The sequence below is a fragment of the Choloepus didactylus genome, chromosome 9 (assembly GCF_015220235.1).
Source record: "Choloepus didactylus isolate mChoDid1 chromosome 9, mChoDid1.pri, whole genome shotgun sequence".
Classification (NCBI taxonomy): Eukaryota; Metazoa; Chordata; class Mammalia; order Pilosa; family Megalonychidae; genus Choloepus; species Choloepus didactylus.
In genome coordinates this window covers 61,838,047-61,853,309 of record NC_051315.1, presented here as the reverse complement: position 1 = coordinate 61,853,309, position 15,263 = coordinate 61,838,047, and the positions used below count along the sequence as shown (strand labels likewise).

General features: G+C 38.9%; 1 protein-coding gene across 2 annotated transcripts in view; it reads right to left on the bottom strand.

The window, feature by feature from the left end:
* Window positions 1–15,263, bottom strand: part of ITGA6 (integrin subunit alpha 6) — a 76,440-nt gene that overhangs the window by 17,716 nt on the left and 43,461 nt on the right. For both annotated transcript variants that reach the window (XM_037849416.1, XM_037849417.1), the window contains exons 10-23: window positions 11,877–11,975; window positions 11,584–11,645; window positions 7,553–7,710; window positions 7,217–7,360; window positions 5,592–5,707; window positions 5,286–5,475; window positions 5,112–5,195; window positions 4,919–4,998; window positions 4,688–4,765; window positions 4,498–4,600; window positions 2,977–3,150; window positions 1,245–1,343; window positions 1,011–1,121; window positions 814–912 (exon numbers count right to left, since the gene is read on the bottom strand). In XM_037849416.1, coding sequence (XP_037705344.1) covers window positions 814–912; window positions 1,011–1,121; window positions 1,245–1,343; window positions 2,977–3,150; window positions 4,498–4,600; window positions 4,688–4,765; window positions 4,919–4,998; window positions 5,112–5,195; window positions 5,286–5,475; window positions 5,592–5,707; window positions 7,217–7,360; window positions 7,553–7,710; window positions 11,584–11,645; window positions 11,877–11,975 — 1,597 coding nt within the window. The remainder of the gene's footprint in view (window positions 1–813; window positions 913–1,010; window positions 1,122–1,244; window positions 1,344–2,976; window positions 3,151–4,497; window positions 4,601–4,687; window positions 4,766–4,918; window positions 4,999–5,111; window positions 5,196–5,285; window positions 5,476–5,591; window positions 5,708–7,216; window positions 7,361–7,552; window positions 7,711–11,583; window positions 11,646–11,876; window positions 11,976–15,263) is intronic.

Here is a 15,263-nt window from a genome sequence, read left to right as displayed (position 1 = left end):
TCAATTATTTGAAAGGCTGCTAGATGGCAAAGAGGAAGGATTTTGTTTTGGACTTGTTTCAAGGGACATAACCAAGGACCTATTTTACAAGGTTCAATTCTGGGTGATATATATATATATATAGTGATATCTCCTAATAATTGCAGCTGGCCAACCATGGTATAAGCTACCCCAGGATGTAGTGAGGTTACTAGCATTGGGGCATTCCCACAGTAGCTGTGTGGTAGGTTGAATTATATACCCTAACGAACACATGTTCTTAATCTTAATCCACATCCCTGTGGGTTGAACTCATTGTAAAGAGGACGTTTTGAAGATGTTATTTTTAGTTAAGGTTTGGCCAACCGAGCCAGGGCGAGCCTTAATCCGGATTACTGGAGGCCTTGTAATAAGAACCTGGAAGTCATGGAAACTAGAAAGGAGAGGACATCACCATATGACAGGAGGCAGAGATAGAAGCCACAGAACCTCAAGGGTGGCCGGCAGCCAGCACCAGAACCACAGAATCTTTGGCATCGGGGACAGTATGAGACAAGGGGTTTCTATAGGGCTGGGAGGTACATCCATTCTTTCATTGAGCCAATAGTGCTCAAGTCTACTACGTGTCCTGGTGAACCAGAAACTTCTGGTTTCAACGAGTCTATGAAAATGCATGTTGGGGTGGCAGTCCCTCAAGACATCACTTGCTTTCTCCTTAAGTGGGATAACAACATACCATGAGGAAAATGAGTGCCAAAGAAGCACAGCTGTGGGCAAGGGGCAGAGGGACGGCTGAGGAGCTCCTGACTGCATGAGGTCTGGGGAGCCTCTCACCTGAGTGCCTGCGTTTGGCAGCTTGATATTCTCCGTGGCAGCAGTCACGTCGATGGAAGCCCGCACGAGAATGTCCAAGTAGTTCAGTTTGGAATATTCCTGTTTGGTAACAAAATTAGCGAATGTATTAGGAACGGAGAAATGTCCTGGGAGGTGACAAATGACTCCCAGGGGAAGGTCTCAGGGCATGCTCACACCTCTAGAAATGTGCCATTCCACAACCTCGAGCGCAAAATGACAGAAGCCTTGCTGTCCAGCCCTCGCAGCGGGCACCTTATGTTCACACAGTTCACATTCATGCTACAGTTCTGGGGAGAACAGAACGTTAGTGGTTAAAGTGCAGAGAGCTGGGAGACCCTCCCCTATTCCCACCCCAACCCCACCCACTCCTATCCTCCATCAAATATTCACAACTCTTGAAAAATACTTACAAGTGTCTGATATTTCCTTTCAGCAAACAGAGAAAATTTTCTGCTGTCGTCTCTTTGTTTCTCGGCAATTTCCCGTTTCTTTCTTGATTTGTGAGACTCCTGAGAGGAAATACATCCAAAATAGTTTCACTTTACTTCTCTGTTGATACTATACAAACCTCTTCAGCACACCCTCCCAGATAATGCCAAATTTACATAATCACCAATTGATATCAACCCCACTCCCGTCAGCAAAGGCACAGAAATAACTTAAGTGTAAAACCAGCATGTGCTACTACCAAGCAAAACATCAAGTTTATTAAGGCAATTCATTCCCACCCTAACCTTGGAACTCAGGGAATGAGAAAGAATGAGCTCTCTAGTCCTCTGTCTCCCCAACAAACCCTGAGCATCTGACGTCCAGGATCAAATCTTATTCTTACACCCCTAGCACAGCTCCATGTCTAACATTCAGCAGATGGTCAGCACATCCCAAATGAATAATGACACTGAGGAAGAGGGTAAGAGGCAGTCATACGATTTATTCAAAGTATAGCACTAAAAACTAAGCCATAGCTGTAATTAACAGTCATATCTTAATAGTCTCATCAACAATAGGGGGATAAAGGGGTATGGGCTATTTTGGGTTTTCTTTTATATTTTTATTTTGTATTATTATTATTATTATTGGAGTAATGAAAATGTTCTACAACTGACTGTGGTGCACAACTAAGTGATAATACTGGGAGCCATGGATTGTACACTTTGGATGGACTGTATGGTGCGTGAATATGTCTCAATAACATTGCATTTAAAAAAAACCTAAGCCATACAGGAAGTTTTAAAATTGCATTTTTCCTTACAACAAGTTTTGGGAATAATGGACCTTCTGGCTTTTTAAGGTTGACAAGCAGGGGATCATACAATAAGCCACCAATGATGAACACTGATCATACCCAATCACCTTAGAATTTAAAATAAAAGAAACAGACAATGACAAAGCCAACCCTTGTCATACTAGAATGTATGTAATAAAGCAGTTCCATGAGTATGGATCAGTACAGAGAAAGAGAGTTAAGAATGCAAGCTTAGAAATCAGACAGAGCTGAGCTTGCATGCGGATTCTGCCTCTTAAGAGCTGAGTGACTTTGGGCAGGTTACTTAATCTCTCTGGAACTCAATTTCCTCTTCTGTGAAAAGGCAGGGATAACAGAATACTTAGCTTACAGGACTATCAAGAGAATGAAATGAGAAAACAGAAATAATAGAATGCTCTGCACAGTGCCTGTGACAGTGGGGACTCAATAATATTTACTACTTCAGAAAATGAGAATAAAATGCTTTCAAGGACATTTGCTAAAGTGTCAATACCTTTTGAAATGAGTTTGGTTCCACTGGTTATTTTTATGGCAAATAAATGCCACACATTTTTCATTGGTGCAATTGGGAATTAACTGGGAGTTACCACCTTAGGTACAATGAGTCATGAGGACTCTGACATAATGTCAGAAAATGTCATCTGCCTCAACAAGCACTGAGTCACCCTGCCCTGTGTGCCACAACAGTCACTAATCAGCAGAAACACCTCAACCTGACTTGTTTGAGTGACTGATTATAAAGAAAAACTTTGTTGTTGAAGAAAAAGTCAATTTGCCAGGTTATCGGTTTCCTAAAGAAAGTAATGATTTTTCCCTTAAAAGTTAGGCTTCTCTTATTTATGTCTATGAGACATTAACTAAATCCACCAACATACCTTTAATTTCAAGAGGTTTATTTCACTTTGTGGCTCACAGTCTATCTTTTCCAATCCTTTGGATTCCACCTTCATCAAATAAAGCAACCACTTGCCATTGCTAATTTCTTTTGGCCACTGAATATTCAAGGTTGCTGTGCCAAGGTTTTTAAGAGGCTTGCCTAAGTTAATTACCTGTTAGAAAATAATATGTATTATCTCAATGCAATTCCTATAAAGTAAAGTAAAGTAGCACTTCCTATTATCAAGAGAAAAAAGCCAGAATTCCTGGCATAATCCTACAATAAAAGCAGAGGTTCAAAAAATGGATTATACATAGGGTATTTAAAATAGAGATTCTTGTTGATAAAAATGGGGAGGGGGTGTCAAAGAGAAAATGATTGCTAATTCAGTTGTGGAACAAATGCTGGGTGCAATAGAATCAGCAGCCTCTACGTGCCAGGAAAAAGTCCCGTGTCTGTCTGTGAATCACTCTGCAAGCACCTTCTGGGCAGATGACGGAGCCTGTGCCGAGACCGTGCATCAGTGTGCTTCAGGGAAACCTCACCCACTGCAAACGTGAAACTGCCTCTGTCTTCGTTACTACCAGGGGAGGATGGGGTCAATAACCAAGACTACCAGTAAAACCACGAGGACAGCCATGAACCTAAGGGCTGGGAACGGAGCAACTTCTTGTAGCAGAAGCCAAATGAGGAAGAGCTCCCTCTGGCTGTGTGGACGATGCTCCGGAACGCGGACTTCTTTTTCAGCGCCCCCCCCCCCCACCCCGCACAGAGATCACAACCATTCCCACATCCTGTCACAGCTGGGTGTATGCTTTTAAGACACAGCGAGCAGAATTCAGCCTCTGAGTCCTGCTAGAGTCAGGGCAGGCCCATTCTTGCCATGTCAGACTTTGCACCTCAACGACATCATAAAATTGAGCTCGTGAAAGGTAAACAATTAATATTCTTTCAATCACAAGCAATTATTAGAAACATGGCCTTATAATAAAACATAACGCATTCCAAAGCCAAATATAAATTACTGTGTGACAATTAACCATTGGATCCAAGCTTCAAATATACTTTCCTACGCATCTAATTCTCACTCTGTCTTTTAAGGAAACTCTGTTTAAAGAACGCTTTGACAAGAGCAGGGAGGCAGTGTGGTGCAGTAAAGAGCATGAGTCCTGCAGCCACACAGATTTTTCTTTGTTTCATAGTCCCTTGGTGTAAAACTCAAGTATTACTTTGTTTCTATACCCCATATACATTAAAACTCTTAACAACAAAAAGGCCAAACTAAACTGAATTCTAAACGAAGTCCTATGTTGAATGACAGTTGTTCTCCATTCCAAAGGATAAATTTTTTTACTATAAGCCAGTATGTTGTTTAAAAACTGGCAAACTCATTTTTAATTCCGCATTTATTTATAATGTTCATTCATATTATTTATTAAAATTACAATTCAAGACCATATATAGTGCATGTTATCTTCTGGTTTAATAAGAGGACCAACAGATCTTTACTCAAACTTACCCTAAACTCATACTCTATTAAACTTCCCACTTCATCTTCAGATTTCATAGCTTGCTCGCCAACAACTGTACCTCCAAAATACACCTGGGAAGGTTTAGCAACTCTGTTAAATTAAAAAATACCAGTTTTAGTAAGGATTGTAAATGGTTCTTTCAAACGTTGATTTGTTATGCTAAACACAAACACTTACCCAGAGACTGATAAAAGCAGTTCAATAACCACTTTTGCTTTAGCTGTAATTGAAGCCAAATTATCTTGATTGCTTGTTCTGAAATGAAAAGGAAACAATAGGGTTTTATTTTAACAGTCAGTTTTCTCATTACAATTACACTTCTTTGATGAGTTAGATCAGGGCCAATTCATTGACTGCCTCTGTTTTCATGAAATAATACTAAATTGGAAAGGTTGAAGTAACTCTTACGTTTCCAACTTCAGATTAATATCCAGATCTGTGGTGTCAAACGTAACCTCCGTTGTACTTAAAATCAAATAAAAAGTAACCTAAAAAACATAAATAGCTGTTAACACAGGCCAGCATGTTGACACTGTAATGGTATTTAAAACAATAAAATAAAATAATAATAATAATAAAAATACAAGAAAGCATCACCTACACTGGAATTTCTTTTAAAAGGATTTCCAAGCTCACAGTCTGCTTGTGAGCCATTCTGGTTGGCAACACAGCTCAGCTGTTTCTCCTAGAACAGAAAAATCAACTAGGTCACAATATGTTCCTTTGCCATATGGTGTTGGTCTTTCCCTCCCAGTCGGTCTCTAAGAATACTTACAGGGAAAGCCCTCAGTTCTCTATATGCAGAATAAGTCAAAGTGGCTGGAAATGTTGCAATGAGTTTAGCTTCATGAGCATCGTCACCATCTTTTTTGGGATTCTTTGGATTAGAAGGGCTGTTTGTCACTGTTATCTCTAAAGCAATATCCTTTTGATCTTTTAAAACTAGTTCTGGTACCCCTTTTCGACTATTAAAATACAAAAGAAAGAAAACATCAAAGTCTTCAATACATTTTCAGTAACTATTAACAAAAAGCCACCAAAAAGCCAGAGTCATTTTTGCTAGTGCGCCAGAGATTCTTACATTGGTAAATAAGAAAATTTGTCTTGATTTCCTTCTCGGGTACAAAATTTATAGTCTAGTTTAAGGTTGCTATTACATACATTGTCGTCTCCACATCCCTCTTTTAAGAAGTGCACCTGTAGGAAAACAAAATCATTGTAATTTACACTATTCAGGATTCAGAAAGGCAGCTAAATAGGTGACTGGCTGTTTTCATACAGAGTTCATTTTCCTGTGTGAGTTACCATTGGAGAATTCAAGCCTCAAACATACTTTGCCATGCACCTAATTTTCACTTCGTCCTTTAAGAAAACTGTGTTTTACAAATGCTTTGACAAGGGAAGGGAAAGAGAGCATGTGACAGTAAAAAGTGTGGGGCCTGCAGCCACACCGATCTGGCCACACCGATCTGGGTTCCAAACCCGGCTCTGCCACTTACTGAGCTGTGTGGCTTTGGGCAAGTCACTTAACCTTTAGGAGTCTAAGTTTCATCACAGGTAGCACGGGGATACCATAATCCCACTTTATAGGGCTATGATAAAGAATTACCAATTATCATGATGATGCTAGCTAATACTGAGATTTACATATTTTAACTCATTTAATCCTTACAACAGACCTAAGAGGAAGATACTATTATTAGCTCCATTGTACAGATGAGAAACTTGCACCTTGCACAGAAAGAGCTTAAGGCCAGGAAAGGAAATGGCTCAGAATATCTATAGCACAATGCTAATAGATGCTCAATAATCATGCCAACAAATCTTTAGGAAAACTGTCGCCCTGATTGTTGTGTTTAACATGGCTATGGAGCTGGGCTATTCACAATAAATAATATAACAATCAGTAATTAATAACATCAAGTACTGAGGGCCCACAGAGAATAAGGAACTATATTTGGAGACAATAAAGACAAAGTGTAGATTGAAGCATCACCTCCTAAGCCTAATGCAGTGAGCACTCATTTCTGAAAAGCCACATCAGTGATCACCAGAACCAGGAGCCCCGAGTGGACACTCCAGCACCAAGTGGATTTTGACAGCAAGTACATAAGGCCAAATCTAGATGCCACTGCTCCCCAGCCAATCGCACATCCCAACCATCTAAATCCTGGCGATTAGATCTCACCTCATTTGAGGTGTCCAGCAAGCCATCTAGTATAAAGTTTTCTTCCTAAGGTTACCAAGGCTACATTAGGCACTAAATGGCTATTTCATGGCTAATAATAATTTTTTGCTTTGCTGGATTTTGATATTCCCTGATTTTAATGTTTAGATGAGTAACAAATTGTTTTCTACATTTGAATGTTCTCAATGGTAAAATACAATGTATTTTTCTTTCTTCATGCAGCTAGAGGGAAACTTGATATGAGAATAATAAGTTCTGCCTATTATAGCCTCAATAAGTTGTAGACACAAAAAAAATATGAAGAAAAATACTCTGGGTCCAATCTCTTTTTTGTTTCTATATACACTGCTAATTTGGGAAACAAACCTCAAACAAATTTTGTATATATTTAAAAGCATATTAATACAAAGAAATGGTCTTTAAAGCAAATCATTAGTTCTCCTGCCTTCACAGACATTTGATTTAGCATAATAACATGGCAAAAAAAATTGGCAAAACAAAAAGTCAGAAAGACTTACGTCAGTATGAACTGTCTTGGGTTCATTTGAATTCAGAATTGGAAGAACTTCTGGAAGTGAATTCACTCGCCTTCGAGAGCCCAACTCTTGGATCTCTACTGAAGCAGTAATTGGAATGGGACGCAGTTTATCTCTGATATTTTCCTGAAAAAAAAAAAATGTGCAGTGATATAGAAAGTCATGTACAGGGAAAAGCTATCAGGCACTCCGAAACAATACTTTCTTGTGTACTGAATAATGAGTCGCTAGAATAAAATTCAGAAATCTATATATGCCAACAAAAAACTCAACTTCTGTCTTCTTTAAAAAACTGGTCTGACTGTCTGCAGCCCTCACCTGTAGCCAGAGAGTTTCTTCCATGCATATCGGCTTCTGCCTATTCAGAGTTAGTTCTCGGGTAAGCTTGGGCTCAGAACCTTGGTTTCGAAACTGAACTCTTGATGACAGCCCAGATTTTCTTCTTTCTTTTTCAGCTTCGAGTGTACCCACAATTGCTAGACAAAATTAACAAAACCTTATTATCTTAAAGTCCACAATTCAGCTCTAAGTACATTAGGCTCCTTCTAAGAATATTTTCCTAACTCCTTGTAGAACACTTTTTCCCACTGCTGTTGTTTCTCTTCACATTGCTTGCTAATAGACATTCCAGGGATTTGTGAGATTTAAAACCAAGCTGTCCTTTCCTTTCTATTGCTATTAACAATGCTTTAAAGTTAAATTTTAATTGGGCCACCTGGGGGAGCTCAAGAATAAGTCAGAACCTCTCAGCAGTGTCTACTAAGTCATTTGGTTTCTGCCTGAATTTCATGAACTCACAGAATACTCAAGTTACCTAGAGGGGCCCCAACACTCCCTGAGGGTCTAAACTGCTCTCTCTTCAAACAGTCCCACACTAATCAGGGAAGTTCTCCAGAACAGCAGCATTAGCTTCTCCTGAGAGTCTGCAAGGAACACGGGACCTCAGGCTCCACAAAAGACCCACTGAGCCAGAATCCGCATTTTAACAGGATCACAGGTAGTCACCTACATATATTAAAGTTTGAGAGGCACAGATAAGGATAGTTGCCTAAAAAGAGGACTAACATATATCAGAGATGGAAAAGTTTTTTGACAGTAGGATGAAACCTACTTTTTTGTAAAATAAAGAGTGAAAAGGTAAAATATATTCCTTTGTCAGCCTAATATTGCTCCCACAACCAAGGTTTCCAACCTCCATAGCTCCAGACAGCACAGCTTGCTCTTGATTACCTAGACTAATGGATCATAGAGGCAAGCTAAGATTTGGATTATTAAAATCTTGGTTTTTGACTTCAGAATGCATTCATTATTTGTTGGATCCCTGGATGTAGCTGCTAACTACGTATTTCATGGGAAAGCGAACCTAAGGGTGTAAAGGGCCAGAGAAGTCAGCCTCAAGGGAAAAATCTGCTCCAGAAAACATAGAGAATGAACCATCCACATTCTAATATTCACATTAGAGTTGGAAGATACCAGTGAGAACATCTAGACCATTGAGAACATCTATTTTAATACCCTATTTTTTCAAATAATGAAATAGAGGCCCAGAGGGGTAGGTGACTGGCCCAGGGTCACACAGTGAGGGACAAAGGCAACATCAGCTTCTAAGACTCTATCACAAAACAAAAGATGATCCTTTAGAAAGCCTCTTAGGCCCCCAGATTCTCACCTGTCTCCGGGCCTTGGCATGAACTACTGCCCTACCCCCACCCCCCCACCCTGCTGAGCTTCCTCCTCTCCCTCCCATCCCCGATGGACTGGCCAACCCTACTCTCTGGACATCACCTCCTCCAGGAAGCCTTCCCTGGTCCCTTCTGTGCAATCCTACTGCACCCTCTCTCCAGTCACTGTGCTATAATTGCCTATCTCCCTCGGTGGCACAAAGCTGAGGACAGCAACCAACTCATTTTGTTCAGCATAGTATTCACCAGCAACTGGCACAATACCCGAAATAAATGAAATTTGTAGAATGAATGGAGGTGGGAGTAACTGGTTCCACCCTAACACACACACACACACATCCCCCACATGACATTATTCTTATGCTTTAAATGACAGCGTTTCAGATACGTATGACCAAAATTTAGAAACACTGACAGTTTCCATAGTAATTTCTGTGTATCTGAAGAATCTTTAAATGTTACAGCTGCCAAATGGAATGCTCCCCATCTTACGTCCTCTGCAGCCCCGACATCATCCATTTATCAGTGACCTGCCAACTTCACAATGAACCAGAGGAAGGGTCACCTGCTGAGTGCCCCTGGCAGCAGAAGTTGGGGAGGCAGGAGCCTGGGGGTGTGGGTACATTAAAGCCGTTTACCAACACACTCTAACCTCCCCTCACCCTCCAGACAGTTCACATCATCTTAAAATCCTTGCAGGCCACCTCAGCTGACCTCTTGAGGGGCAAGCCAAGTCGAATACTCATTAAGACTCAATTATAAATATCTGTATGTATGGAATCCCGCTGCTGAGGAGTGCCGAGTTAAAACAGGCCGGGTCAAACAATAAGCTCATATTCTCAGATACTGGCAGACAATTTTAGATGTATTCACTTACTGCACAGCTTGTGGAAGGTAGATTTTATTTGCTTTAGAATTTTCCAATACTGCTAAAGTACAGATAGTGAAAGTGGGTTTTTAATCTGAAGATCTTCAAAGAAAAAAACTTTTACCCGTAATTGGCCATAATTAGATACCTGGTTAATGGAGCAGTTCTAAAAAGATTTTAACACGCATGTATCAAATGCTGCATTAAAGGTAAGAGAAAGTTTGTAATTTACTGTATATAAATAATTGTTTTCGGGGAAGGCAAGGAGTGCTCTGATGAGATTTCACATTAAAAAGTCAAACAGAGGGCTTTGAAAAAAATGACAATCAGACCAATAGAATAAAAATGTTTCCTCATTTCCTCTCCCCTGGCTAGACAAAGAATCACTGTTTCTCCTTGTCTTTGTAGTCCACCCCCAAACAATGGAAAAAAGCCTGTTATCCAAGAGGGAAAGGGTAAGGCAATGCATTTGGGTATAAAGAACACAAATGATCCCGAAAGTATGACAGATCATGAGGAGTGATGGTGGACGTTTTCTTGTCAACATAAGCCAGACATAGAATTGCTTTCTACACTAATGAAATGCAAAGTGAAAAGCCTCGGCTTCACCTGTGCACAAAGTCATGGTATGCTAAACCCAAGAATGCTTCACACGAGGGTCCACAAGCCCCAGGAAGACACAATACAGCTGGGGATGGCCCAACAAAAGGGGACTGAAATGATCAGGAAGACAAAAACCACCTCAGGACAGCTTAAGATCTGGGACAATGAAGGCTAAGTGTGCACATGACCAGCTTAAAGTCATGAAAGCGTGACTCAGGTAAAGACAGACTTAACTGCCAAATTCTGAGATGTTAAAAGGGTTATCTTTTAATAAACAAAATAAGGAGAAAACGAGAGAACTCATTTTCTCTGGGTATAGTAAAGACTGAAAAACACTAATAGGACAGAACCACCCTGCCCTTCCACAAACCCTCCCTCAACCGAGTAACACATCAGGACTCTGAGCTGTGGGCCCTGGGCGTGACCCAGGATGGAAACCCTCTCATCTCATTTCCTTTCTGGGGAAATGATTTTCTTTACATTCCCGTGGCCCTACCTTGACTCTGGACCTGGATTAGCTGGCTCACCCCTGGAGAGGTGTGGCTGACACATACCCGAGGAGGCCCTTATGGTTGCTATTGTTAGAGAATCGCTAGTACTGTTAAAATTTGTGATAAAAACCCTCTTTGGGATTATGAAGACAGGAAGCAGAATGTTATCTGATGAATTACACACTGTTTTCACCACATTATCTCATTTGATCTCCACTACAGTCCTCTGCAGTAATTAATATTCGACTTTTTTTTTAACTAATGGGAAAATAAAAACTCAAGTGTTAAGGAACTTGCCCTGTTGTGTTGCAGAACGCACACACGGGGGGTATCCTTTGCTGTACTTAGGGGCCTGCAGTCGCTCTTCTACAACCACCACCCCCTACCTTGCAACCACAGAGCCGATTTTCCACAATGATTTTCAAAGACAGAAATTGAGAAAATGGTTGTGGTAGCAAATGAGTACTTTTCGAGCATTCTGTCCCAAACCACCTGGTCTGGAAAATTCAAAAGGGGACCAAAGGGAGAGTTTTTCCCCCACTGTGCTGTACCCTCCTGATTAAAGGGGAGACAACAGTATACTTAATTCTTCAAAAAAGACTTCATGGACCCATTTTGGCCATTCCAGTTCTATTTTTCTATTTCTTATGTAGAACTTTCAACCTGACAGAAGAAAATATATTTTGTTAAGAACTCAGTACTTACATATTGGAGGATTAAAACCAGTGGGTTTGGCAGGATATTCAAAACAGGCCCTAACCTTGAGGCTGTAAAAAGTCAAACACATATTTCTTAAAAGATATATCATTGCAATAGGAAAAAACCAACATGTTTCCCAGGTCTCAAATTCTCCCACAGCCCACTGATGAGTGATACATTTGTTAGTTATTCCCTTGACAGTTTGCTCTTCCCCCCACCCAGCTCTGTCTATCTTCCCTGGGGCTCCTCAGGACAAAAGGGTCCCCATAAAACAGTGATGTGAAACCGAGAACTCTCACCATATCCCACTAGGCGCCCCACAGGACGTTTTCTGGCGGAGATCAATTCTGCTGGGTGTTACTGTGATGGTTTTCTGAATATTAATCACAGGCCGGGATCTGAAGACAAAGGAGTTTAAGAAAGAAAGAAAAAGAAAAAGCTCAGACTTATGTAAGGTGAATTCCATAATGGATGACATCCTTAACTGCCTAAAGCATCTTAAAAACCACAGGAAAAAATGTTCACACGTGATTATTTTCCCCATTGCTGAAGAAAATAACTAAATAGATATACTCATCAGTTAGATACAATAGATGGACTCAACAGCTTGATAATAAAATATTTACTTAAAAATTTAAAACCAGTAAAACTTTTAAAAACTATTAAATTCTTTATAATTTTAATACTATGGGGTTTTTTCTTATTAGAGAAGCTGTAGGTTTATAGAAAAATCATACATAATATGCAAAGTTCCCATATACCACCCTATGATTAACTCCTTGCCTCAGTGTGGTACATTTATTACATGAAAGAATATTTTTATAATTGCACTATAAACTATAGTCCGGGGTTTACAACAGGGTTCATTTCTTCTGTTGTACAGTCCTGTGCTGGTTTTTTTTTTTTTTATTTTTATTCTAGTGACACATATACAATATAAAATTTCCTCTTTTAACAACATTCAAATATATAATTCAGTGCTGTTAATTACATTCACGATGTTGTGCCACCATTACCAACATCCATTACCAAAACTTTTCCATCAACCCAAATCATACTCTGGTTTTATCACTGGCTCAGCTGCCTCATGTTTAATGGATGTTCGTTTACTATTCAGTGATCCTGAAGTACTAGGATGAACTGGAGGGGAAAACACCCAGGACTGAAGTTGGGAAGATTTGAGTACCAGGCCCTGTTCTCTCAGGAACAAGTCACCTTAACAAACTGGGCCTCGGTTTCCTCATTTGTAAAATAAAGACGTTGGTTCCCCTGTTGTTATTAAGTTTTAAGAGTTCAAAATTACTTTTGATCTATGAGGAAAGAGGAAAAAGTTTACAGGGTTCCTTGTCAGCCAACCTATGAAGACATTAAAATGAGGATCAAGTACACACAGAGGCAAATATTTAACTGACAAAAGTTAGGTCATCTATTGGGAAAAACTCGGTAACCAAATTTCAGTACAGCTAGTCAAGTTTTCTTGATACTTGCAGGTAATTCCTCCAACTAGAACTAGAACTTCAAATGGAAACATTGCTAAAATACCTGAATGCCATATACTCTTCTATTTTTTAAAAATGTTGAAATACTTTAAGGGTAATTCCTATATGAACAGAGAGAAACACACATATAAAAGCAGTGTTTGAGAACCACCAGCCCTAAGAGTCTGAATGCTTTAAATTAGATGACAGAGCGCCACACACACACACACACACACACACACACACACACACACACACAGTGTGAGAGCTCAGAAGGTCAACATTGGTATAGATCACTGAGAACACAAACTAATGTTGATTATCAACATTTTCCTAGGTGCTCCCTTTCCAAATCACTACACACGTTCATATATTTGGTTAGATGAACTGTTTTTTTCTTTTTCTTTTGACCTCACCAATATCTCAGATATATTCTTTTCTACTTATTTTCACTTCTCTTACTTTGCCATCTGTAACCTCCCGTATTACTTTTCCTGTGAATAGTTTTCACAGACCATACCATTTAACCAGAAAATTACTTTTTTGCATGCATTTCTAGCATGACTGTCATTATATCAAAAAGTATTCTCTTAAACATGCCTTGGAGTTGGTTCCTTATGTCCAGGATTCTGTTTGGATTATATTTTAGGTATTATGGCCATGTCTATACCTGGCACCTTCTGGAAGTCCAAGCTGCAACGGTGGTGCCCACACCTGGCATACAGCTTTTTACACTAGGGTTTCACTGTACATTATTATCCTTTTCTTTAACAAAATTCTTTAATATATAACAATGACTATAAAGTCAAATCATTTTTTCTTTTAAGAAGCCAACCAAATAGTTAATTCTCACTAAGAATCAAAGAAATGCAAATTAAAATCTAAAGATGAGATCACATATCACATTAGCAAAAAACAAACAGATTAATCATGCTCAGTGCTGGTGAGGGTAAGAGAAAACAGACCCTCTCAGAGACGGTTTTCAAGTGAGAGACTGTTATAACTTTTCTGACAGTAAATGTGCCAACACTTATCCCGGAAATTTACATTTCTAGGAATTTTTCTTAAAGAAAAGAGTCATTACACAATATAGCAAACTTTGTCATTAAAGATCAGAGACGATCTAAAATGTCCATCAGTGGAAGACTGGTTGTACAATGAAATAATACTAAGATGTTAAAAAGAATAAGATTGATGTATCTCCATTGACAGGGAGAGAGACACAGAAGAGATTAAATTTTTAAAAACCAATTAGAGAACAGCAGGTTCCAGTATGGCTTTTTTTTATGATACCAAAAATTTACAGAGAGATTCAAAACTGTTAAAAATTGTTCTGTGGAAGATGGGAACGTTTTAAATTCTGTATTATTAAATTTTTAATAAGTTTTAAGACAAAAACCATTTTTAATTGTGAATTCTAGCAGTTATGAAATCACTGGGAAAGGGAGACTCAAACATAGCTGACAGGAATGCAAACTGTTGCAGCCTTTCTGGGGGCCCTTCTGGTGAATCTGAATCAAAAGTCAAATCAGCAGTTTCACTTTCAGGAATTTATTTAAGAAAATAATCAAGGATATGGACAAAAACAACTATGTTTACCACTGCTTTGTAAATCATGGTAAAAACAAAACAAAAAACCCTGGAAAGTAACATAAATATCCAATAAAAGTGGAACAGATGGTTAAATAAACTCTGATACAGCCACGTGATGCCTGATAGCCATTAACTTCATTTTAGAGAAGCACCTGAGACATGGAAAAAGCCCACTATGCATTATAAATTGACAAAAGCACGTTATAAAATAATATGTATAATACCAATTTTGTTAAATGTATGTATACATTCACAGAAAATAAAAATTTTGGCATTTAATAAAGGATGGTGAATTAGAGAATTTTAATTTTCTCATTTATGTTCTTTATGCTGTCAAATTTTATATGTAAATATATGTAAATATGTTGTTTTTAATCATCGAAATAAAGGTCTTTAAAATATATTTCTGAAATAATTTTCACTAGTTCTGACCATTTCATCTTTCAATTAGTTAAAAATTAGCAAGGTTTGCTAAAACAGGGTTTTACTAAACTACCCTCAAAAAAAAAATCTTCAAAATTCATGCAAGTCTTTGTCTTTGAGTATAGGCATTGTATTTCAGTTATTTCAATCCAAAATGTCAAAAATTTAGTGTAACCTGATTATTAAACAAGC